Here is a 23,233-nt window from a genome sequence, read left to right as displayed (position 1 = left end):
GTGGACTAATTCTATGGATAGAGAACAGAAGATTCCATAACAAAATATGAATGCCTAAGCAAATTAATTTCCATGTGTCCTATCTGTGCTTAGAGTTGAAAACAGTCAACCCAAACTAAGCTAGCACTATTATTAAAAGTCTTATTTGAAACATGTTCTCAGAATGTTATTGAATTATCTTCAAATAACCTATCATTTCTGTTTTCAGGACATTAATAAAACTTCCCAGGAAAACGTTCAGGGAACCATAGTAAAACGTTCTCAGAACCTCCCTGCAACCTAAAAATAAATGTTCCCGGAACATGTGAAGTTCACATTTCAGCTCTCAGGATGTTTATAAAACAATACGTTTTACCAGTCAGGAAACTGATGGCTTTGTTCCCAGAACCAATGGGAAACCGAAAACCTGCATTTCCACAACCTCCAAGGAACCAAATGTGCTAGCTGGGAGGCTTTCAAAAGGCCCTACAAACAAACAGATTATCATTTTGGTGTGTCAGTCAAAACCCCTACCAGTGCTGTGAAGCGGAGAACCTGAGCTCTTATGTCAAGTATTGTGTGTTACTGTACAGCCAATTTAGGCGCTTATCAACAACAATCTGCCATTTTCATCTCATATATGGGATGACAGGGGCAAGTGAACTGAGCAGTTGGGCAAGTTGAGCCTGCTCTGAAATGTCCCCAGGTGTTTTTATTTTTTTACTGAAAACAACAAAACGTTAAGTAAGTCCAGTAAGTTTAGACAATTTATTATTGAACCTTTATTTAACTAGGTCAATTCTTATTTACAATGACGGTATACCCTTCCAAACCCGGACGCTGGGCCAATTGTGCGCCGCCCTATGGTACTCCCAATCACGGCCAGATTGTGATACAGCCTGGAATCAAACCAGGGTCTGTAGTGACACCACGAGCACTGAGATGCATTGCCTTAGATCGCTGCACCACTCGGGAGCCCCCCCAAAACAAAAAATGATATTTGAGTTTCATCCCCAATTTATGGCAGGCAGGCATGTTGAGCCTGTGGTTAAGCCATTAGTTAGTTTTTTTTTAATGAATGGTTGCTGTTCTGGAGTAATTGAATGCTCAGCCTACCATAGGCTGGGTTCTGACTGGGGGAGGAGCTCACAGCCTGCAATAAATAGCGGATGTCTACGTTGAGGGGAAAGTATTTGTGAGAGTTATACGTCGTTCTGGTTACAGTCTCGAAGGGAAATACGTTTTATTGTAATTTACGCCTCACACTTCAATTAGTCGGATCCTTTTGTGATATTTGTGTAACCATAATTCGTTTCCAAATGACTCGGTATGTAAGCAGTTGTTTCTTTACTCTGTTCGTTCTATTCCTTTGGCGGGTCGAAGACATCGCAGATGCTTGCAAATGCTCCCCTCAGCATCCTCAACAGGCTTTTTGCGATGCAGATATCGGTAAGGCGAATTTGGCGATATTTCACTTTTCAGCTTTTCTTCACATGTTGAAGCTATCAATACGCAACATGTAAACATTTAATGTATTTTCTGTGGTCGTAGTATAAATAATTAGGACATGCTCATTTAGCCTGTTTACATCTTCTCACACTTATTTACAGAATTGAGTAGGAGACAGTAATATGGGCTCTCAACCCTGTTCCTGGAGAGCTATGCTCCTTCAAATGTTAAATCTAACCCATTTGTAACGAACCCGAGTCAGTTTATCAACCAACTAATTATTAGAATCAGGTGCGCTAGATTAGGGTTGGAGCGAAACATATAGGACGGCAGTTCTCCAGGAACAGGGTCGAGAGCCCTGCTTTGCTTTAGGCATAGTGTGCCTACACATTGAGGTCTGTTTACAAAACATTAAGGACACCTGCTCTTTCCATGACATGGACTGGCCAGGTGTTAACTATGATCCCTTATTGATGTCACTTGTTCAATCCACTCCAATCAGAGTAGATGAAGGGGAGTAGACCGGTTAGAAGGCTTTTAAGCCTTGAGACATGGCTTGTGTATGTGTGCCATTCAGAGGGTGAATGGGCAAGACCAAAGATTGAAGTGCCGTTAAATGGTGCATGGTAGTAGGTGCCAGGCGCACCGGTTTGTGTGAAGAACTGCAACGCTGCTGTGGTTTTCACAAGTTTCTTGTGTATCAAGAATGGCCCACCACCCAAAGGACAGTCGGTTAACTTGACACAACTGTGGGAAGCATTGGAGTCCACATGGGCCGGCATAATTATGGAATGCTTTCGACGCCTTGTCGAGTCCATGTGCCAATGACTTGAGGTTCTGTTCTATTGCATAATCGTATAGCAGCAGCTACTGTACCAGACACTCTGCTGCATCTTCCTACCTGAACCAATCATTTACGGAGGGCATGCTTAAACCAGGTGTGTCAAATTAAAAGCAGGAGACCAGCGCTAGGAATGTAGGACCAGGAGGGAAATGGACTAGTCATCTGTTTTGGTGTAAACCTAGCCAGAATGTTACACTGAGTCTTAACTTATGCATAAACAGTCTGAATAGACTTTAAAACTTTGGGTCTGAAAAGCATCCTACACTGTTCTCTGATCCATATCACCCTTAAACCATCAGTGTGACAGACCAGTATACCGGAATAGATTTCTATAATGTTAAACCTTTTCTCCCTCTTCTAGTGATCAGGGCGAAGGTGGTTGGCAAGAAAGCTTTGTCTAACGAGATCAAGTATGACGTCCAACAGATCAAGGTATGATCAGCCTTTTTATTAAGTGGTTGTTCCTTCCTGCACTGAAACATTGAAGCCCCCTGAACCCCAGTCTGACAGATGGTCCCAATTGGCTCCAGATCTTAAGTATATGGATAGGTATAAGCTGTGCAGTTGTGGAGCTTCCACCATAAGAAAGAGTTTATTTGTATATAATGCTTCTCCCTAAAGCATTAATGTAGTTCAGTGTATGTTCCTGTTGGTCCAAGTCTGTTGACATACTCTATATGAACTCAGCTGCCACTTCATTAAAGCTATCACTACATTCTCTACCAGATAGTTGGCCCTCTGATGTCACAGGTTGCTACATTGCTGTGTTTAATTCATAAAGCCCTTCTACTAAAACTCCCACTGTGCCTGCCTTACATGGTTACTAATCTTTAGACATGAGCTAGCCGTCCTTGAGGCTGGGTGTGGTAACTGGAATACATGACTGCTTGCACCTTACAGATCTGTGAATATCAAAGGGTGAAGACTGACACTGGCTGAGAACTGTACTTGGTGAGGTTCTAAACTATATGTGTAGATGTTTGACAGATCCTTTCTCTCCTTGTGATTGGCTAGATGTTCAAATGTCCAAACCAGGTTATCCACGCCATCTACACTGCATCATCCCCAGCAGCATGCGGTGTGACTCTGGAAATCAACAAGGAGTATCTCTTCACAGGTGCTTTTCTCTATACGTTACCCAAGTTCTATTGCCAGCACTGGTTAACCCCATCAGTCCTGAGACTCACCCACAAATCAGCTTTCCATTTATCTGCATGTCCAGCCCTTAGATTTAGCCTCAGTGTTTTACCACTTCTATTTTCAGGATAACCTGGGCTACAATAAAACAATTGTATGTAGACTTTGGCATTGAGTTTCATTGACAAATGTTAACTTGAGGTCTGCTAAAGCAAATACTTGATAATACTTCACTTTTTTTTTAAATGACCTTTTATGTAACTAGGCAAGTCATTAAAGAACAAATTCTTATTTTCAATGACGGCCTAGGAACAGTGGGTTAACTGCTTTGTTCAGGGGCAGAACGGCAGAATTTTACCTTGTCAGCTCGGGAATTTGATCTTGCAGCCTTTTGGTTACTAGTCCAACGCTCTAACCACCAGGCTAATTACAGCATTCATAAATAAAGTATTATCTTCTCTTTAGAAGAACCCCTTACCTTCTAATGACTTGATTAGCTTGTGAGCATCATATAGCGCAACATGTTACGTGTTAAGAGTCTCAGGTTTTTAACCTCCTGAACAAAAATATCAATGCCACAGCTTCTAAAATTTTTACATGTAAAATTCATATAAGCAAATCAGTAAATTGAAATATATTCATTAGGCCCTAATCTATGGATTTCACATGACTGGGAATACAGATTTTAATCTGTTGGTCGGAGATACTGTACCTTAAAAACAAATCTAGGGCCGTGGATCAGAGTTTCTGATATAACCAACATTTGCCTCATGCAGCGCAGCACATCACCTACTCATAGTTTAGGCTGTAGCTTGTGGCATGTTGTCCCGCTCGAAGGTGCTGGATATGGCTGGAACTGGAAGACTTCGAACCAGTGCATCTCAAATATGCTCAATGGGTTACATTTCTTCCTATGGAGGAAGTGGGAAATGATCAGCTTCCAGGAATTATGGGAAGATCCTTGCGACATGGGACCATGCATTATAATGCTGCAACATGAGGTGATGGCGGCGGATGAAGGGCAAATTCTCTAAAACAGAAGTGGCTTATATAGAAATAAACATTAAATTCTCTGGCAACATCTCTGTGGACTTTCCTGCAGTCAGCATGCCAATCGCATGCTCCCTCAACTTGAGAAATCTGTGGCACTGTGACAACTGCACATTTTAGTGGCCTTTTATTGTCCCCAGCACAAGGTGCACCTGTGCAGTGATTCTGTGTGTTAGGAAAATTTCTGCCATATTTTATTTTGACTCTTGAAACATGGAACCGACACGATAAACTCAGCAAAAAAAGAAACGTCCCTTTTTCAGGACCCTGTCGTTCAAAGAGAATTCGTAAAAATCCAAATGACTTAACAGATCTTCATTGTAAAGGGTGTAAACACTGTTTCCCATGCTTCAATGAACCGTAAACAATGAATTAATTAACCTGTGGAACGGTCGTTATGACACACAGCTTACAGATGGTCGGCAATTAAGGTCACAGTTACGAAAACATAGGCCTCTTTAGTGCCCTTTCTACTGACTCTGGAGGGGGAAAAACATTGATTAGATGCCCAGGGTCCCTGCTCATCTGCGTCAATGTGCCTTAGGCATGCTGCAGGGAGGCAAGAGAACTGCAGATGTGGTCAGGGCAATAAATTGCACCGGCTGTACTGAGACGCCTAAGACAGGACGGACAGCTGATTTTTCTCGCAGTGGCAGACGACGTGTAATAACACCTGCACAGGATCAGTACATCCGAACATCACACCTGCTGGACAGATACAGGATGGCAACAACTGCCCGAGTTACACCAGAAACGCACCATCCCTCCATCAGTGTTCTGACTGTCTGTAATAGGCTGGACTGAGGGCTTGTAGGCCTGCTGTAAGGCAGGTCCTCGCTGGCAACGACGTCGCCTATGGGCACAAACCCACTGTTGCTGAACCAGACAGTACTGGCAAAAAGTGCTCTTTCACTGATGAGTCACGGTTTTGTCTCACCAGGGGTGATGGTCGGCTTTGCGTTTATTGTGGCAGGAATGAGCGTTACACCGAGGCCTGTACTCTGGATCGAGGTGGAGGGTCCGTCATGGTCTGGGGTGTCATCGGACTGACCTTGTCATTTCAGGCAATCTCAACGCTGTGTGTTACAGGGAAGTCATCCTCCTCCCTCGTATGGTACCCTTTCTGCAGGCTTTTCCCGACATGACTCTCCAGCATGACAATGACACCAGCCATACTGCTTGTTCTGTGTGATTTCCTGAAAGACAGGAATGTCCGTGTTCTACCATAGCCAGCAATGAGCCCGGATCTCAATCCCATTGAGCACATCTGAGGCCTGTTGGATTGGAGGGCTAGAGCCATTTCCCCCTCAGAAATGTCCGGGGCCTTGGTGGAAGTGTAATATCTCACAGAATGAACTGGCAAATCTGGTGCAGTCCATGAGCTGCACTGCAGTACTTAATGCAGTTGGTGGCCACACCAGATCCTGACTTTTGATTTTGACCCCCCCACATTATTCCATTTATGCTAGTCCCATATCTGTGGAACTTGTTCAGTTTGTCTCAGTTGTAGAGTCTTATGTTTATACAAATATTTAAACCTGTTAAGTTTGCAGAAAATAAACAGTTGACAGTGAGGATATATATTTTCCTGAGTTTCCATTTATATTTCTGTTCAGTGGTATTGCGTAACTTGGAAACAATGTGATAAGTTCAATGGACTTAGACTTTCTATAGGCACTGGAAATGTGTACAACTAATGCATTACTTATTACTAGTATGTACACTTATGATGAGATCTCTGTTCTGGGCTGCATCAGTATGTCTTCACGCTCCAGTGGTAAGTTATACCCAGGAATGTATCCCAATCCTAACCATTAGTGGAACAAATGCTAAACTGAGCCAAGATCAGCATCTAGGGGCAACAGTACCCTACACCATGTTTTCCCCATGGTACATTGACTCCATCTCCTCTGTCTGTAGGCAAGCTGGAGACTGGAAGGATGCATGTAACACTGTGTGGCTATAATCCGCCCTGGGAGGACGTGAGTGCTGCGCAAAAGAACAGCTTAACTCACCGCTACCAAAGCGGCTGCGATTGCAAGGTGTGTGATGGGAATTATAGTCATATTACTGTACACCATTATTTACACAGCACATTTTCTAAAAGGGAGTATATTACTCTGGTCACATTGGCTAAATCAATGAGCTAGAGTATTGGGATAATTCAGTGATCTTGGTCTCTCTGCTCCACAGATCATTCTCTCCCCTGTCCGATCAGCACCACAGATGCATGCCTGTGGATGGACTGGGGGACTAACAATGGCCAAAACCTTGCCTGTATCGAGAGTAATGGGTCTTGTGCTTGGCAGTAGTTCATAGATATTGGAGACTCCTGTACTCTACAAGCCATCCGCTCAGTGACTCTAGATGACAAAGCTGCAAATGTGTAGATTTAAATGAACCAACACGTCTTACTGGTCACTTCTTGTAGAATAAACAAATCACACATAGCACTGTGTTCATTTCTTCTGCCATTAATTTGTTGCTTTTTAACTGGAACCAAAGCTGTTATCAAACCTCAAATGGTGCTCTGTTGTCTATGGTTATACATGTAAATTGATCAGTTTTCCTGACGCATCAAGCAGGGTGTAATGTAGGAAGTTCAGATGCGATGTTCTATAGATGAAGAACAAACTGTCTTACATTTACATTTAAGTCATTTAGCAGACGCTCTTATCCAGAGCGACTTACAAATTGGTGCATTCACCTTATGATATCCAGTGGAACAACCACTTTACAATAGTGCATCTAACTCTTTTAAGGGGGGGGGGGGGGTTAGAAGGATTACTTTATCCTATCCTAGGTATTCCTTAGAGGTGGGGTTTCAGGTGTCTCCGGAAGGTGGTGATTGACTCCGCTGACCTGGCGTCGTGAGGGAGTTTGTTCCACCATTGGGGTGCCAGAGCAGCGAACAGTTTTGACTGGGCTGAGCGGGAACTGTACTTCCTCAGAGGTAGGGAGGCGAGCAGGCCAGAGGTGGATGAACGCAGTGCCCTTGTTTGGGTGTAGGGCCTGATCAGAGCCTGAAGGTACGGAGGTGCCGTTCCCCTCACAGCTCCGTAGGCAAGCACCATGGTCTTGTAGCGGATGCAAGCTTCAACTGGAAGCCAGTGGAGGAGCGGGGTGACGTGAGAGAACTTGGGAAAGTTGAACACCAGACGGGCTGCGGCGTTCTGGATGAGTTGTAGGGGTTTAATGGCACAGGCAGGGAGCCCAGCCAACAGCGAGCTGCAGTAATCCAGATGGGAGATGACAAGTGCCTGGATTAGGACCTGCGCCGCTTCCTGCGTGAGGCAGGGTCGTACTCTGCGAATGTTGTAGAGCATGAACCTACAGGATCGGGTCACCGCCTTGATGTTAGTTGAGAACGACAGGGTGTTGTCCAGGATCACGCCAAGGTTCTTAGCACTCTGGGAGGACACAATGGAGTTGTCAACCGTGATGGCGAGATCATGGAACGGGCAGTCCTTCCCCGGGAGGAAGAGCAGCTCCGTCTTGCCGAGGTTCAGCTTGAGGTGGTGATCCGTCATCCACACTGATATGTCTGCCAGACATGCAGAGATGCGATTCACCACCTGGTTATCAGAGGGGGGAAAGGAGAAGATTAATTGTGTGTCGTCTGCATAGCAATGATAGGAGAGACCATGTGAGGATATGACAGAGCCAAGTGACTTGGTGTATAGCGAGAATAGGAGAGGGCCTAGAACAGAGCCCTGGGGGACACCAGTGGTGAGAGCACGTGGTGCGGAGACAGATTCTCGCCACGCCACCTGGTAGGAGCGACCTGTCAGGTAGGACGCAATCCAAGCGTGGGCCGCGCCGGAGATGCCCAGCTCGGAGAGGGTGGAGAGGAGGATCTGATGGTTCACAGTGTCGAAGGCAGCCGATAGGTCTAGAAGGATGAGAGCAGAGGAGAGAGAGTTAGCTTTAGCAGTGCGGAGTGACACAGAGAAGAGCAGTCTCAGTTGAATGACTAGTCTTGAAACCTGACTGATTTGGATCAAGAAGGTCATTCTGAGAGAGATAGCAGGAGAGCTGGCCAAGGACGGCACGTTCAAGAGTTTTGGAGAGAAAAGAAAGAAGGGATACTGGTCTGTAGTTGTTGACATCGGAGGGATCGAGTGTAGGTTTTTTCAGAAGGGGTGCAACTCTCGCTCTCTTGAAGACGGAAGGGACGTAGCCAGCGGTCAAGGATGAGTTGATGAGCGAGGTGAGGTAAGGGAGAAGGTCTCCGGAAATGGTCTGGAGAAGAGAGGAGGGGATAGGGTCAAGCGGGCAGGTTGTTGGGCGGCCGGCCGGCACAAGACGCGAGATTTCATCTGGAGAGAGAGGGGAGAAAGAGGTCAAAGCACAGGGTAGGGCAGTGTGAGCAGAACCAGCGGTGTCGTTTGACTTAGCAAACGAGGATCGGATGTCGTCGACGTTCTTTTCAAAATGGTTGACGAAGTCATCAGCAGAGAGGGAGGAGGGGGGAGGAGGATTCAGGAGGCAAAGAGCTTCCTAGGGTTAGAGGCAGATGCTTGGAATTTAGAGTGGTAGAAATTGGCTTTAGCAGCAGAGACAGAAGAGGAGAATGTAGAGAGGAGGGAGTGAAAGGATGCCAGGTCCGCAGGGAGGCGAGTTTTCCTCCATTTCCGCTCGGCTGCCCGGAGCCCTGTTCTGTGAGCTCGCAATGAGTCGTCGAGCCACGGAGCAGGAGGGGAGGACCGAGCCGGCCTGGAGGATAGGGGACATAGAGAGTCAAAGGATGCAGAAAGGGAGGAGAGGAGGGTTGAGGAGGCAGAATCAGGAAGAAAGGAATCATGTTGGCTCTAATGGCATGTCTATCTGGAACATTCAACATGTGTCCCTTTAGTAGTTAGGTCTAAACCAGGGCTTTACCTATAATGACGTTGACCAATAAACAACTCGGACTCATTCTGTAATGTTCTTTAGTGGGATGACTAGTCCATACATTTCAGTCATTTAGCAGACCTTCAAAGACCAGGGAACTTTTTGAAAGCCTTCTAAAAGGGCAGTAATTGGTAGATGGGGGAACAAATCAGACATTTCTCTAAGCATGGTAAAGTTAAGTATGAAGCCACTATGCGTACCCACCAACGTATTGGGCAGCTTCTGACATTTGAGAACTCATCTGGTTTAGAAATCAAACTTATCTAATTGCAGAGAACATTGTATACATTTTGGCCAGCTTTATTTGTTAAGATTGTATTGCAAGGGTTTGCTATATGTGTAGGATATGCCGTGTTGGCATAGGCAGCTGTAGGTTTTAAACCCCCATTCTAGGCTGTTACACAAGCATAAACTCCTTACAGAAGTGTATCTGGAGTGAGTTCTTTCCCGTTAAAATAATAGCAGCACTCAGCTTTCTAGACTTTCCGTGCGCCATGAACAACCTGTGATATCCCAGAATCTGATTGGTAAGAGGTGTCAAAAGTCCCAGTGGTGAGGCAATTTGTTTTCTCCTGATTGTAACAAAGTTCAGTTTTTCCCCCACAAAAATGTTTGTACTTTTCACCAGATAGGTGCAGTGAAATGTGATTTTAGAAGGTCAGTGATATTAGTATGCTTGTCCCTGGAGCAAATCGAGTTAAGTGCCATGTACAAGGGCACAGAGACAGCTCAGTTATTCCAACCAACGACCTTTCGGTTACTGGCCACACTAACCACTAGGCCAGTGTTCCCAACCCTGGTCATGGAGGACCCCCAACAGTACACATTTTAGATGTAGCCCTGGACAGTCAGCTCATTGAGGGCTTGATGATAGGTTGACAAGTTGAATCAGGTTTGCTTGTCCAGGATTACAATAAAAATGTGTACTGTTTGAGGAACTCGGGAGTCAGAGTTGGAAAAGACTGCACTAGGCTCCCCGCGGCCCTGCTGCCTTCAGCGCCATCGCCCCATGCTTGCATTGTAGGCTGCCTCTTCGCTGTTTGTAATCAGGCCTACCGCTGTTGTGTAGTCAGCAAATTTGATTGAGTTGGAGTCGTGCTTGAACACTCCGTCCTGGGTGAACATTGAAATTTGAGTTTGAATCAGGAAAGTTTCCTCTCACAACCTCTACAGGCCAGAATGTTAAATAAAATGATATTTTAATGCATTTGACCCGATTTATACTGTCATTTGCGCATGGCTACAGAAGCCTATAGCTTCGGTCTCCAAATGTAATTTGTTAAAACCTCTTAAGGATCCGCCCCTTTTCCCCAATTTTCGCCTAAAATGACATACCCAAATCTAACTGACTGTAGCTCAGGACCTGAAGCAAGGAAATGCATATTCTTGATACCATTTGAAAGGAAACACTTAAGTTTGTGGAAATGTGAAATGCATGTAGGAGAATATAACACATTAGATCTGGTAAAAGATAATGCAAAGAAAAAAGTATTTTTGTTGTTGTACAATCATCTTTGAAATGCAAGACAAAGGCCATAATGTTTAATTCCAGCCCAGATGCAATTTAGATTTTGGCCACTAGATAGCAGCAGTGTGTGCAACGTTTTAGACTGATCCAATGAACCATTGCATTTCTGCTCAAAATGTATCAGGACAGCCCAAATGTACCTAATTGGTTTATTAATAACTTATCAAGTTCATAACTGTTCACTCTCTTCAAACGATACCATGGTAATCTTTCACTGTAATAGCTACTGGAAATTGGACAGTGCAGTTAGATTAACAATAATGTAATTTGTCTGGCAATATCAGATATGTCTATGTCCTGGGAAATGTTCTTGTTACTTATAACCTCATGCTAATCGCATTGGCCTACGTTAGCTAAACCGTCCCGCGGGAGGGACAATGATCCCGTAGCAGTTTTAATTAAAAGGCCAACATTTCATAAACTTCACTTTGGAGAAGGTGATATGCTTCGGTTTGCTGCCTTATTACTGGCTTCAAATTGGTCTTGAGCAATCTTAAGTTAAAATAGATCTTAAACATTTGTCATTTATATTTACAATTCCCTTATCCAAACAACTCTGTCATTTACCTATTGTACACATCATCTTCCAATATTTAATTAATTAAATGTAAAATTTCAGTATTTTTATTTCCCAATATTTTGTGCGTAAAGGACCTCAACACTTATTCCAGCTGACAGTTTCCTAACCGTAAATAATATATACAATATCAGAGTACTGTCTAGTGACACGTTCACATGCTAGTCAGAATTAGGAAACTTCTGACTTGATAAGTGGTTGAACGCGGGACATGTACACTGCATTCGGCAAGTTCAGACTTTTTCCACATTTTGTTACATTACAGCCTTACTCTTACTCCTTCCTCAATCTGCAGATCCTCTCAAGCGCTGTCAGGTTGAATGGGGAGCGTCGCTGCACAGCTATTTTCAGGTTTCTCCAGAGATGTTAGATCAAGTTTGTAGTATCTGGGATCTACATCTGTTTATATTAGTTACTATGCTGTTACTAAGCAGTGATGTATTACGACAGTGTACGTTACTACACCTAATAGGAAATGCACATGCGCACTAGTGTGCCCGGGAGAACTGTAGAGCACGAGGAGGTTTTGACTAAAGGAAAACTAACTGTACTCCCGTCTCCTGCCTTGTTATTTCTCCTCAACACAAATATTACAGTGGCGACGAGGTGGTTAAACTTCTTTAACGGACATTGCTTGAAGGGAAGAATGTTGCGTTAGTAATGAAACTCAAAATAATTACGTAATTCGTCAGTTATTTTTTATTTTCTTTCGCCAGTAAAAAAAGGCTAAGCACTGCTAGCAGGTACAGTGTTCAGGAGCTGCCAAGTAGCAAGACTATTGGAGTCCAGAATAGCGACACTGCCCTCTGGTGGTAAAATAAAAAGAACTGTCATTGAACCCATTGAAATTAGGCGATCTCAGTGGAGAAATATTATCAAGAAAGAAAAAAAAGGAAGAAGGAACGTAACACGGTGTGTACATTATTACAAATGAGTGCAGTGAACGAAGTAATTGCAGAAACTTCTGAAGTGAAGAATTAGATGAAAATTAAGGAATACAAGGAATAAGGAAACTGAACAATTAACTGTGAAAATGGCAACCATTAGTCGAGTACCGGAGTTTGAGGCTACAAAAGAGGATTTTGATTCCTATTTGGAGCGTTTTGAGCGTTGTCTGGCTGCAAATGAAATCAAAGATGAAAAGAAAGCAGACGTATTTCTCAGTGTTTTGGGTCCAACTGAGTATGGATTGCTGAAAGGTCTCATTGAACCAATAAAAGCAGTGGAGTTGACCTATGCAGAACTGACTGATACTCTTTCAAGGCATTTCAAGCCTAAGCCAATTCTCATTGCAGAATGTTTCAGATTTTACCAACGTCACCAGAGTCAAGGGGAAACCGTGGCTGACTACATCCTTGCTTTGAAAAGGCTGGCAAGTACATGTGAGTTTGCACAATTTCTTGATGATGCTCTTCGAGACAAGTTTGTATGTGGTCTCACAGGTGAAGCATATCACAGAAGGCTTCTGTCAGAGAAGGACCTGACCTTTCGGAAAGCCTGTGATATCGCACTTGGACTCGAGCTTGCCCACAGGGATACTATTGAGCTATCGGGATATGCAGAACGTCAGAAAGGTGTTCACAAGGTCAGTGATGCACGTGGTGAAAAAGGCTCACAAAAGTCACACTTTTCTCAGTTCCGTCCTCAAGGTTACACAAGAAAAAAGCAGCCCACATCTCAAAGGTCTAAGCCAACTTGCTACAGATGTGGGGGAGATAATCATCAGCACAGTGAATGTCGATTCCAAAATGTAAAGTGCCACAATTGTGGAAAGGTTGGACATTTACAGAAAGTGTGTAAAGCCTCAAAACGCACAGCAAGAGCGCACAAAGTACTGTCCACAGTGTACACAGCTCAACAACAAAAGATGGAATCTATCTCAACATGGAGTTAGCGGGAAAACCGGTAAAAATGCAGCTGGACACCGGAGCGTCTGTATCTCTGGTTCCAGAGAGACTCTACAAAGAAAAACTGAAAGAGTGCCCTCTTCAGCCAGCGTCCATCCGCCTTTCTTCATACACTGGTGACACTATTCCTGTGTTAGGGCAGATCCAGGTACCAGTCCAGTATGAGGGGAAGGAGTGGACGCTACCGCTTGTCATTGTTAAAAGAGAAAAATCAGCCTTGCTAGGCAGAAACTGGCTACAAAAGATCAAGTTGAACTGGGGAGAAATCTTCAGTCTGAGAAAGGACAAACCAGTGAGTCAAGCTACACTCACTAACATGCTGGAGAAGCACAAAGAACTTTTCAAAGATGGCTACGGCGAAATACAAGACTTCACAGCAAAAGTCAGAGTGCAAGAAGGAACCAAGCCTATCTTTCACAAACCACGTCCAGTTCCCTATGCTCTTAAGGAAGCAGTAGAGAAGGAACTGGACCGCCTACAGAAGAATAACATAATCACGAAAGTAGCGAGGAGTGACTGGGCCGCTCCGATTGTTGTAGTCCCAAAGAAAGACAAGACCGTCAGAATGTGTGGTGACTACAAGGTCACAGTAAATCGCTGCATACTACCAGAGGAATATCCACTACCAAACGCTGAAGATCTGTTTGCCACTCTAGCTGGTGGGAAGGTTTTCAGTAAGCTGGACCTGGCATTCGCTTATCAGCAACTGAAGCTGGATCCGGAGTCAGAACAGTATCTGACCATCAATACACACAAGGGGCTATTCAGATTCAATCGCTTGGCCTATGGAATCTCGACAGCTCCAGCGATATTCCAACACACAATGGATCAGATCTTGGACGGTATAGACAACGTTGTGTGCTTCATGGACGACATCCTCGTGTCAGCACCAACCATTGGAGAGCACCTTGTAGTGCTGGACAAAGTGATGTCAAGACTGGAGAAATACGGAGTGAGAATGAAACGCAGCAAGTGTGAGTTTCTCCAGGACTCAGTGGAGTATCTCGGATACAAGATTGATGCACAAGGCCTGCACCCAACCAACAGCAAGGTGGAAGCAATTGTAAACGCACCAGCACCCACAAATATCTCAGAGCTGAGGTCATTTTTGGGGCTCCTGAACTATTACGGAAAGTTTGTGGCAAACTTGTCCACATTGTTGCATCCGCTTCACCAACTGCTGCAGGCCGATATAAAGTGGGATTGGTCCCCACAATGCGAAGAAGCATTCAAGACTTGCAAACAGCGTCTGCTAAAGAGCAAGTGGCTTGCCCACTACAACACAGAGATGAAGCTGAGACTCGCGTGTGATGCATCTCCATACGGAGTAGGAGCCGTCATCTCACATGTTCTATCGTCAGGTGAAGAACACCCTATTGCATTTGCATCACGGACTCTGTCACCAAGTGAGAAAAATTATGCTCAAATTGAGAAGGAAGCCCTGAGCATAATATTCGGAGTGAAGAAGTTTCACAAATACCTGTACGGAAGGAAGTTCCAACTGCTGACAGATCACAAGCCTCTGTTGGCCATCCTTGGACCTAAATCAGCTATACCAACCCTTGCTGCACTTCGAATGCAACGTTGGGCTCTGATATTGTTAGCCTACGACTACGAGATTGAGTACAGACGATCCAGTGATCACGCAAATACAGATGCACTATCAAGACTACCATGCAATAGTGACTCCGACAGTGAAGATGATAGAGCAGTCTTCCAGATCTCTCTCATTGACGAACTGCCCATATCTGCTTCAGACATAGCAGAGGAAACAAGGAAAGATCCAGTGCTTTCCAAAGTCTTGGACTTAACATTAGGAGGTTGGCCAAACTTCGTAAATGACGATAACCTTTGTCCATTCATCGACAAGAAAGACCAGTTGTCCACTGATCAAGGATGTGTTCTGTGGGGATCAAGGGTGGTGGTACCTCACAAATTCCAGAGGAGACTGCTATCTGACCTGCATGAGGGACATCCAGGGATCACTCGAATGAAAGCACTCGCTCGCAGTTATCTGTGGTGGCCTGGACTGGATCAGGACATTCAACAGCATGTAGGCCACTGCTCACCTTGTGAAGCTGTTCGCAACAAGCCTGCTGCTGCACCTCTTCATCCATGGTCCTGGGCTGCGACACCTTGGGAACGCATCCATGTGGATTACGCCGAGATTGACAAGCAACATTTCCTTGTTGTCGTCGATGTCCATTCCAAGTGGATGGAAGTGTTCCCTACTCAACTGACCACAGCTGAGAAGACCATCAATCTTCTCAGACACCTGTTCGCATCCTTTGGACTAGTCAAGGAGCTCGTATCGGACAATGGCCCTCCTTTCACGTCAAACGATTTTGAAATGTTTCTCAAGAACAATGGGGTAAGGCACATCCGGTCACCACCTTACCATCCGGCATCAAACGGAGCAGCGGAAAGAGCCGTGCAAACCTTTAAGAAGGCCTGGACTAGACTCGAGGTTCAGTCTGTGCCCACCCACCTAAGGCTTCCCCGGTTCCTGTTTACTTACCGTAACACACCACACACAGTAACGGAATGTACACCAGCTGAACTGTTTCTGAGACGCCAACCACGTACCCGCCTGACATTGTTGAAACCAGACTTGTCAAGCACTGTGGCAAAGCACCAGCTACAGCAGAAGAAAGCTCATGACAGACACTCAAAGACTGTCAGAGAATTCAAAGAGGGAGAGAGGGTGATGGTACGTGATTTCAGACACCCCAAGAGCCTGTGGAACTCAGGTGTGATCTTGCAACGCAAAGGACCTTTGACTTACCAAGTCCAAATTGGTCATCGCCAGGTCAACGTTCATGTGGATCATCTGCTACGGTCCAACGCCCCAGCAGAGACACGCCGAGAGAACAATAACGACCCCCAGGACTATTCTCCTGACTGTGGACGTACGGGAGAGACAGAGCCTGACCTTCCACCCGAACCTGGCCCACCACCGGAAGCCCAGGAGGAGTGGAGATATCCTATTCGACAGCGAAAGGCACCTCAAAAGCTTGACCTGTGAGTTGAGCTGTTTGAGGTAACAGACAGTAAAACAAACAAACACTTTAATATGTCCTAGATAAAAGGAAAGAAAAAGGACATTACCTGGGTTAGTTATTAGGACACAAACTCCATCTTCGGGGCAGAATAATCCCCTGGATTTGTGCTGGGCTCTGAAAAGTCTGCTTCAACCCAGTAGTTGAAAAATGTTAAGAATGCATTGTTCAGATATTGCATTAGTAGTTCCCTAACATATTTACCTTGTTCTCTGGGAGTTAAACACTATGGGGGAGGAGTGTAGTATCTGGGATCTACATCTGTTTATATTAGTTACTATGCTGTTACTAAGCAGTGATGTATTACGACAGTGTACGTTACTACACCTAATAGGAAATGCACATGCGCACTAGTGTGCCCGGGAGAACTGTAGAGCACGAGGAGGTTTTGACTAAACGAAAACTAACTGTACTCCCGTCTCCTGCCTTGTTATTTCTCCACAACACAAATATTACAATGTTCAAGTCCGGGCTCTGGCTGGGCCACTTGTCCCGAAGTCCTGCGTTGTCTTGGCTGTATGCTTAGGGTGGTTGTCCTGTTGGAAGGTGAACCTTAACCTGCTCAGGACCTCAGACTTGTGCTTTCATCAAGGATCTCTGTACTTTGCTCAGTTCATCTTTCCCTTGTTTCCGACTAGTCTCCCATTCCCTGCCGCTGAAAAACAACCCACATTGTAGGTATGGTGCCAGGTTTCCTCCAGATGTGACACTTGGAATTTAGGCCAGAGTAAATCTTGATTTCAGGTGCCTTTAGGTACACTTCCATCAGGCTGTAATCTGCCTTCTACCGAGTGGATTCGGTCTGGCCACTACCATAAAGGACTGATTGGTGGATTGCTGCAGAGATGGTTGTCCTTCTCCACAGAGGAACTCTGGAGCGACCATCGGGTTCTTTGTCACCTCCCTGACCAAGGCCCTTCTCCCCCAAATGTGCTTTTTGGCTGGGTGGCCAGCGCTGAAGAATCTTGGTTACAGACTTCTTCCAGCGAGGGAGGTTGTGTACTTGGGGACCATCGAGGCTGCAGACATTTTTTGGGATCCTTCCTCACATCTTTGCCTCGACAATCCTTGGAGCTCGGACAATTCCGTCGACCTCTTTTTTTTTTTTCCCCAGTCAACTGTGGGACCTTAGGGGTGCCTTTCGGAATAATTTCCGATCAATTGAATTTACTGTAGGTGGACTCCAATGAAGCTGTAGCAACATCAAGAATGAGCCAAGACAGGATGCACCCAAGCTCAATTTTGATTCTCATAGCAAAAGATCTGAATACCTATATAAATAAGGGATTTTAGTTAAATTGGCAAATAAAAGCTAAACCTTTTGCCTTTGTGTGTAGACTGAAGATAAACTTGTATTTAATCAATTTTAGAATAAGGCTGTAACTTAACATGTGGTAGAAGGGGATCGGAATACTTCCCGAATGCATTGTACCACCAGTTAGCAAGTCAGACATGTCAGTTTTTTCTAGTTCTGACACTGAAACAGCTGAATATTCATCCAACTGAATTTAATCTTATAAAAGGAAGAAACAATGAGTTTAATTTAGTCAATGACAAAGCTGAAGCCCTGGTTTAGACAAACTAATCCAGGACCACGTTCAATAAAGCCTTTGGTTCCAGTTTAAAACAAGCAAATTAATGGCAGAAGAAATTAGTACTTGAAACGCTATATTTGTAGTTCATTTTTATTGTACTTTTACAACAAGTGACATTTTCATAAGATTGTTGCGCTCTTTCACATACACCATTTCCTGCAACCTGTCCTCTGACAAGTCAATATAAGTCTTGTAAATGTTAACCCTACTTTCTAAATTCATAATTATTTGGGTTTGTAGCTTTTTTTTCTGTGAGTAGATGGCCTGTAGAGTTTAGGGGTCATCAATATCCAGAAACTACTTGGGCGGTGCCATCCCCTTGTACCAGGAACAGGACCCATCACCCCCCTTGATACAAGCAATGTTGTCCCAGGGTCTGCTTTGGCCATTGTCCATCCACAGGCACTCATCTGAGGTGCTGATCGGACAGGGAAGGGAAGTGCAGCGGATGATCTGTGGATCGGAGTAGGGAGACAAAGACCAAGATGACTGACTGATCATTACCCAAATAATGTAGCTCTTGCATTTGCCAATGATGACCAGAGTGCTAAGAACGTGTGCCGTGTAAACATACAAAACATAGTAATATTAACACACCGTGCAATCGCAGCCGCTTTGGTAGCGCAGAGTCAAGCTCCTCATTTGCATGTCACTCAAAGCCTCCCAGGAATGAATGAAGTCACACATTATTACATGCACTGTTCCATCAGTATTCAGCCGGCCTGCAGACAAAGGAGACGGAGTCATCAATATGCTGTAGGGAAAATGGGGTGTAGGGTAAAGCTGGCCTTAGACAATGTACTTGGATCAGTTTTTTCCACATATGGTTAGGATTGTGGGAAATGAGCCTAGATCTGTCCCTGGGGGAAACTGCAATCTGAAACAGGAAAATGTACCTATGCAGCCCGGAGCTATTCATAAATAAGTGATGCATTAGTTATTATATAGTGTAGAGAAGGTAATAGTAGGCCATGAGGCTGTAAGCATTTCTAACCAGTGCTGGCAATAGAACTTGGGTAACCTAGTGAGGACCGCACCTGTTAAGAGATACTCCTTGTTGGTTTCCAGAAACGCGCGACACGGGCCTCCAGTGAAGATGACGTGGATATCCTGGTTAGGACCTTTGAACATCTAGCCAATCACAAGGAGAGAAAAGATCAGTCAAACATCTACATACAGTTTGATGTATATGGCACAGACATCTTAATCTCACTGGTCTCGTTTACAGAGGAGCCCTGAATTACACATCAAAATACAAGCAGAACAGAAGCAGTCATAACCACATCAGTAATAAGGTCCTCAACACTTTGAATTGCCCTAGAAGTAGCAGACAGTTTTACAACTTTTTCCACAAATACAATTTGTTTTTACCTAATGGAGTAAAGACCGAAATAATTTTCCAAAGTTATTCATCTCTTATACCGGGTATGGTAAATCATGTCTAAAGGTAAGTAAAGCTGTTCGTTACAGTGAGGTTTTGTAAAGGGATTAATAAATTAAAATATTGCAATGCGTCAACCTACGTGACATCAAACAGGGCCAACCAACTTCCTAGTTGAGAATGTAGTGTTGAGTACTAGACCTGTCACCCATAATAAAGAGCAGAGCACTATGATAAACTGCATCTAACTGCTTTAATGAAGTGGCATCTGAATTCATAGAGATGATGTCACCATTGTCTAGGACTGGTAGGAGCATTGACTGAAACATGCCTCTTGCTCAGTGGTAAAGGCATGACCCATTTCTATAAATAAGCCCTTTAAATAAATGGTGGAAGCTCCACAACTACACTGCTTATACCTATCCAGCTCTTCAAACATTTAAGGGTTGGGTCCAAACTGGGACCATCTGTCAGACTGGGGTTCAGGGGGCGTCAATGTTTCAGTGCAGGAAGGAACAACCACTGAATAAAAAGGCTGATCATACCTTGATCTGTTGGACGTCATACTTGGTGTTACCAGACACAACTTCCACACCAACCACCTTTGCCCTGATCACTAGAAGAGAAACATGGTTTAACTCCCTTCAGTATACTGGTCAGTCAGACTGATGGTTTCAGGGTGTTAAGGGATCTGAGAGAACATTAAATCCATTACAGACCCAAGATGTCACAGGATTTAGCACCATGCTCTACCAACAGAGCTTGCTCCCTCAAAGACATCATTCAAACAATTTACTCTCATGTCAAGTGTTACTCAATTTTAGAGAATATACCACAAATAGTTTCTTAACTTATGTTTCCCATAAACTCAACAGGTACTGTCCCCAGCGAAGAATGTTGCATGTCATCACACCTCTACACTAACAGTAATTGAGTCAAGGTACATTTCTCTAAAAGGTCAAGTAGCTGCTCATGATGTAGTGCTGTCTAGCACCCTGCATCAGTGGTTTAAGTAGAATGAAAGGTGCCATTACACTTAAAATTCACAATTCCGGTATTGATGTTCTACAGTGACTAACCTATTTTATACGGGGTGCCTTTACTCACGTAGTTGATAAATTGCTGGTAACACCACTATCAGCACATGTCAAAATAAAATAAATAAAATCTAATTTATAAAATTAACCGTTAACCAACCTATCTGCGAGATAGAGCCAAACCCTGAATTAGTGAGTAGAGTTTACAGAAGTGTGACAGCCTAGAAATGTAGCATAGTCCATTTGCCATGTAGGCCTAACTTATTCTGACAAGTTCTGTAAAAAAAATCAAGTATGTGAGGCGTTGGATAATATCATGTGGAACATTTCGTTTGACAAGTCAGTCATCTTTAAGCCTAGAGCAAGGATGGGGAACCAGTCCTCAGGGATCAGAGTGGTGTCATTCCCGCGGGTGTAATCGTCAAGCAGATTCTGTTACAAAACGATTTGCAACAGAACCGTTTGAGCCAGACAGAAAACGCAAACGAGAGTTTGTTATAAAAATTCAGGTCGGTCCCTCACCGTTTCACTTGGTTCTTAAGTGGCAAACGTTTCTGTAATGAATACACTTCAGCTGTAGCCCATATTGTTACCGACTTAATGTAAATACTTGCGAGAAGATGTAAATATAGGCCTAGTGATCATGTCCTGAAAATAATTACGACTGAATTCATAACATTGTTGCATGATGCGCATTGATACGGTGTAGTAGGCAGCCTACCAACATGTGAAGAGAAACTACACAAGTCAGAAATGTCTTACCGACGTCTGCATTACAAAAAGCACGTTGAGGATGTACAATCATGCAAGTACAAGCTTCTGCGATTTCATCGACCCGCCAGAGGAACAGAACGACCAGAGTAATGAAACAACTACTTACGGACCAAGTCATTTTAGAAACAAATTATTTTACTGTCCACGCTATAGAAGAAAACAATATTGCGTTAAAGGACACCGTTAACCCCTACGACAGTTCAGATTATTACTGCGCGAAAACCTCCAAGCCTTCTATGTACTACATTGAATCAACCGGCTTTTATTGCAGGCTGTGAGCTCCTCCCAGCAGTTAGAACCAAGCCAGTGGTAGGCTGATCCCTCTATTAATCCTTAACTGCAATCTCCTGTTTATTGGACAACCACAGAGCAGGCTCTGCACTAAATGGCTCTGCAATAAATGTCATAAATTGTCCGCATTTCACTTAAACAATGGGGATGAACCAGAAATATCTGTGTTAAGCTACACCTACTGGAATTCCTTATAGCTTTGTTTTTTTCATGTATTTATTTTTGTCACCTGGGGGCAACTTTAGAGCAGGCTCAACTTGCCCAACTGGTCAGTTCACTTGACCCAGGCAATGGGCTAACCCTAAATCTCTCCTACAACTAGGACCAGAAATTTCACCTGGTTACCATCACAAGGAAAAAAATGTGAATGTGATCAACTTTGGTTCATATTATATAGCTTCGGTTGGCAAGGCTACCAAGGCCCAGAGGTGGGAAAAGTAGTTTACCCAGTTGTCATTGAGTAAAATGACTCAGGTAAAAGGGAAAGTAAACCAGTAAAATACTACTTGAGCAAAAGAATAAATATACTAAAGTAGTAGGCTACTTCAACATATTATTTATGTAGTTACTTCACACCATTGCCTATGCCTTCTTTAATCCAACAATCAAATCAACAAATAGTGATGACATAGGCTAGACTGTTAATGCACCTGTAACTGGTAAATACAGATGAACACTATGTGGGTCATTTTACAGAAGTGGTGCACATTGGGGGTTGAAAAAAATATGTAATTTGTGTCCTATTTTTCCCCAAAACTTTCAGCACACGTCTTCCAATGTAGGTCAGGTAGGTATATACAGCATATTATTTAAACACTTACTGCATATTTGAAATGTTTACCTGAATTCCTTACCACCCCAAGCAATGTGTCACTACCAAATCATAGTGAAAAAGTTTTGAAGACTGGTGAAAATTAAATTTGTCTGAGGATGACAGAATTAGTGTAGGGGTCTATGACCCTACTATGATATACCATCTGACTCCATTATCATTGAACACTATGGGCCCAGAATCGTATCCAGTGGGTATTGCCCAGGTTGAAAGCCTTGCATCACCACTCGGGAATACTGTAAGGTGCCCGTGTGTAGGTTTACCATTATGCTATCATTAAGAGGCTAAGGGACAAGGAGCTAATGTCCTAGCATTAAATGATTGAGTTAACCTTAGCTCAGAGATGAACAGTGAAATCTTGAAACAATCCAAACATGACACTGGAATTCACACAGTAACATTCATTCTTCACACTTCTCCTGGGGACAGGGACTACATGTACATTGAAGTATTATTTGCAGTTGTCACTATGACACAGGACACACCCTGAAAACACTGAATGGTCAGAAACAGTTAGAGACCTCATGAATGATCTGAACCAGTATCTGTGTGTTAAAGACCTCATGAATGATCTGAACCAGTATCTGTGTGTTAAAGACCTCATGAATGTCTGAACCAGCATCTGTGGGTTAGAGACCTCATGAATGATCTGAACCAGGATCTGTGGGTTAGAGACCTCATGAATGTCTGAACCAGGATCTGTGTGTTAGAGACCTCATGAATGATCTGAACCAGTATCTGTGGGTTAGAGACCTCATGAATGATCTGAACCAGTATCTGTGGGTTAGAGACCTCATGAATGTCTGAACCAGGATCAGTGGGTTAGAGACCTCATAAATGATCTGAACCAGTATCTGTGGGTTAGAGACCTCATGAATGTCTGAGCCAGGATCAGTGGGT

At 43.9% G+C, this 23,233-nt stretch overlaps 2 protein-coding genes across 2 annotated transcripts; one reads left to right on the top strand and one right to left on the bottom strand.

Annotated features, from left to right (window-relative positions):
* Positions 1–1,149: 1,149 nt before the first annotated feature.
* Positions 1,150–6,909, top strand: LOC129833767 (metalloproteinase inhibitor 2-like). Its single transcript, XM_055898568.1, has 5 exons — positions 1,150–1,428; positions 2,634–2,704; positions 3,287–3,389; positions 6,380–6,501; positions 6,653–6,909. The coding sequence occupies exons 1-5, from the start codon at positions 1,299–1,301 to the stop codon at positions 6,776–6,778; spliced, it is 552 nt and encodes a 183-aa protein (XP_055754543.1). The 5' UTR covers positions 1,150–1,298; the 3' UTR covers positions 6,779–6,909.
* An 11,183-nt stretch (positions 6,910–18,092) lies between these two features.
* LOC129833764 (metalloproteinase inhibitor 2-like) lies at positions 18,093–21,475 on the bottom strand. The gene is made up of 5 exons (XM_055898566.1): positions 21,199–21,475; positions 19,945–20,015; positions 19,056–19,149; positions 18,616–18,740; positions 18,093–18,471 (listed from the first exon to the last, which is right to left on the bottom strand). Exons 1-5 carry the CDS (start codon positions 21,326–21,328, stop codon positions 18,316–18,318), a joined length of 576 nt encoding a protein of 191 aa, XP_055754541.1. The 5' UTR covers positions 21,329–21,475; the 3' UTR covers positions 18,093–18,315.
* Between the last annotated feature and the right edge of the window lie 1,758 nt (positions 21,476–23,233).

This window comes from Salvelinus fontinalis, chromosome 34 (assembly GCF_029448725.1).
Source record: "Salvelinus fontinalis isolate EN_2023a chromosome 34, ASM2944872v1, whole genome shotgun sequence".
In the NCBI taxonomy this organism is placed as follows: Eukaryota; Metazoa; Chordata; class Actinopteri; order Salmoniformes; family Salmonidae; genus Salvelinus; species Salvelinus fontinalis.
Note: the sequence above shows the minus strand (reverse complement) of the source record. Positions and strands in the feature narration are given on the sequence as shown.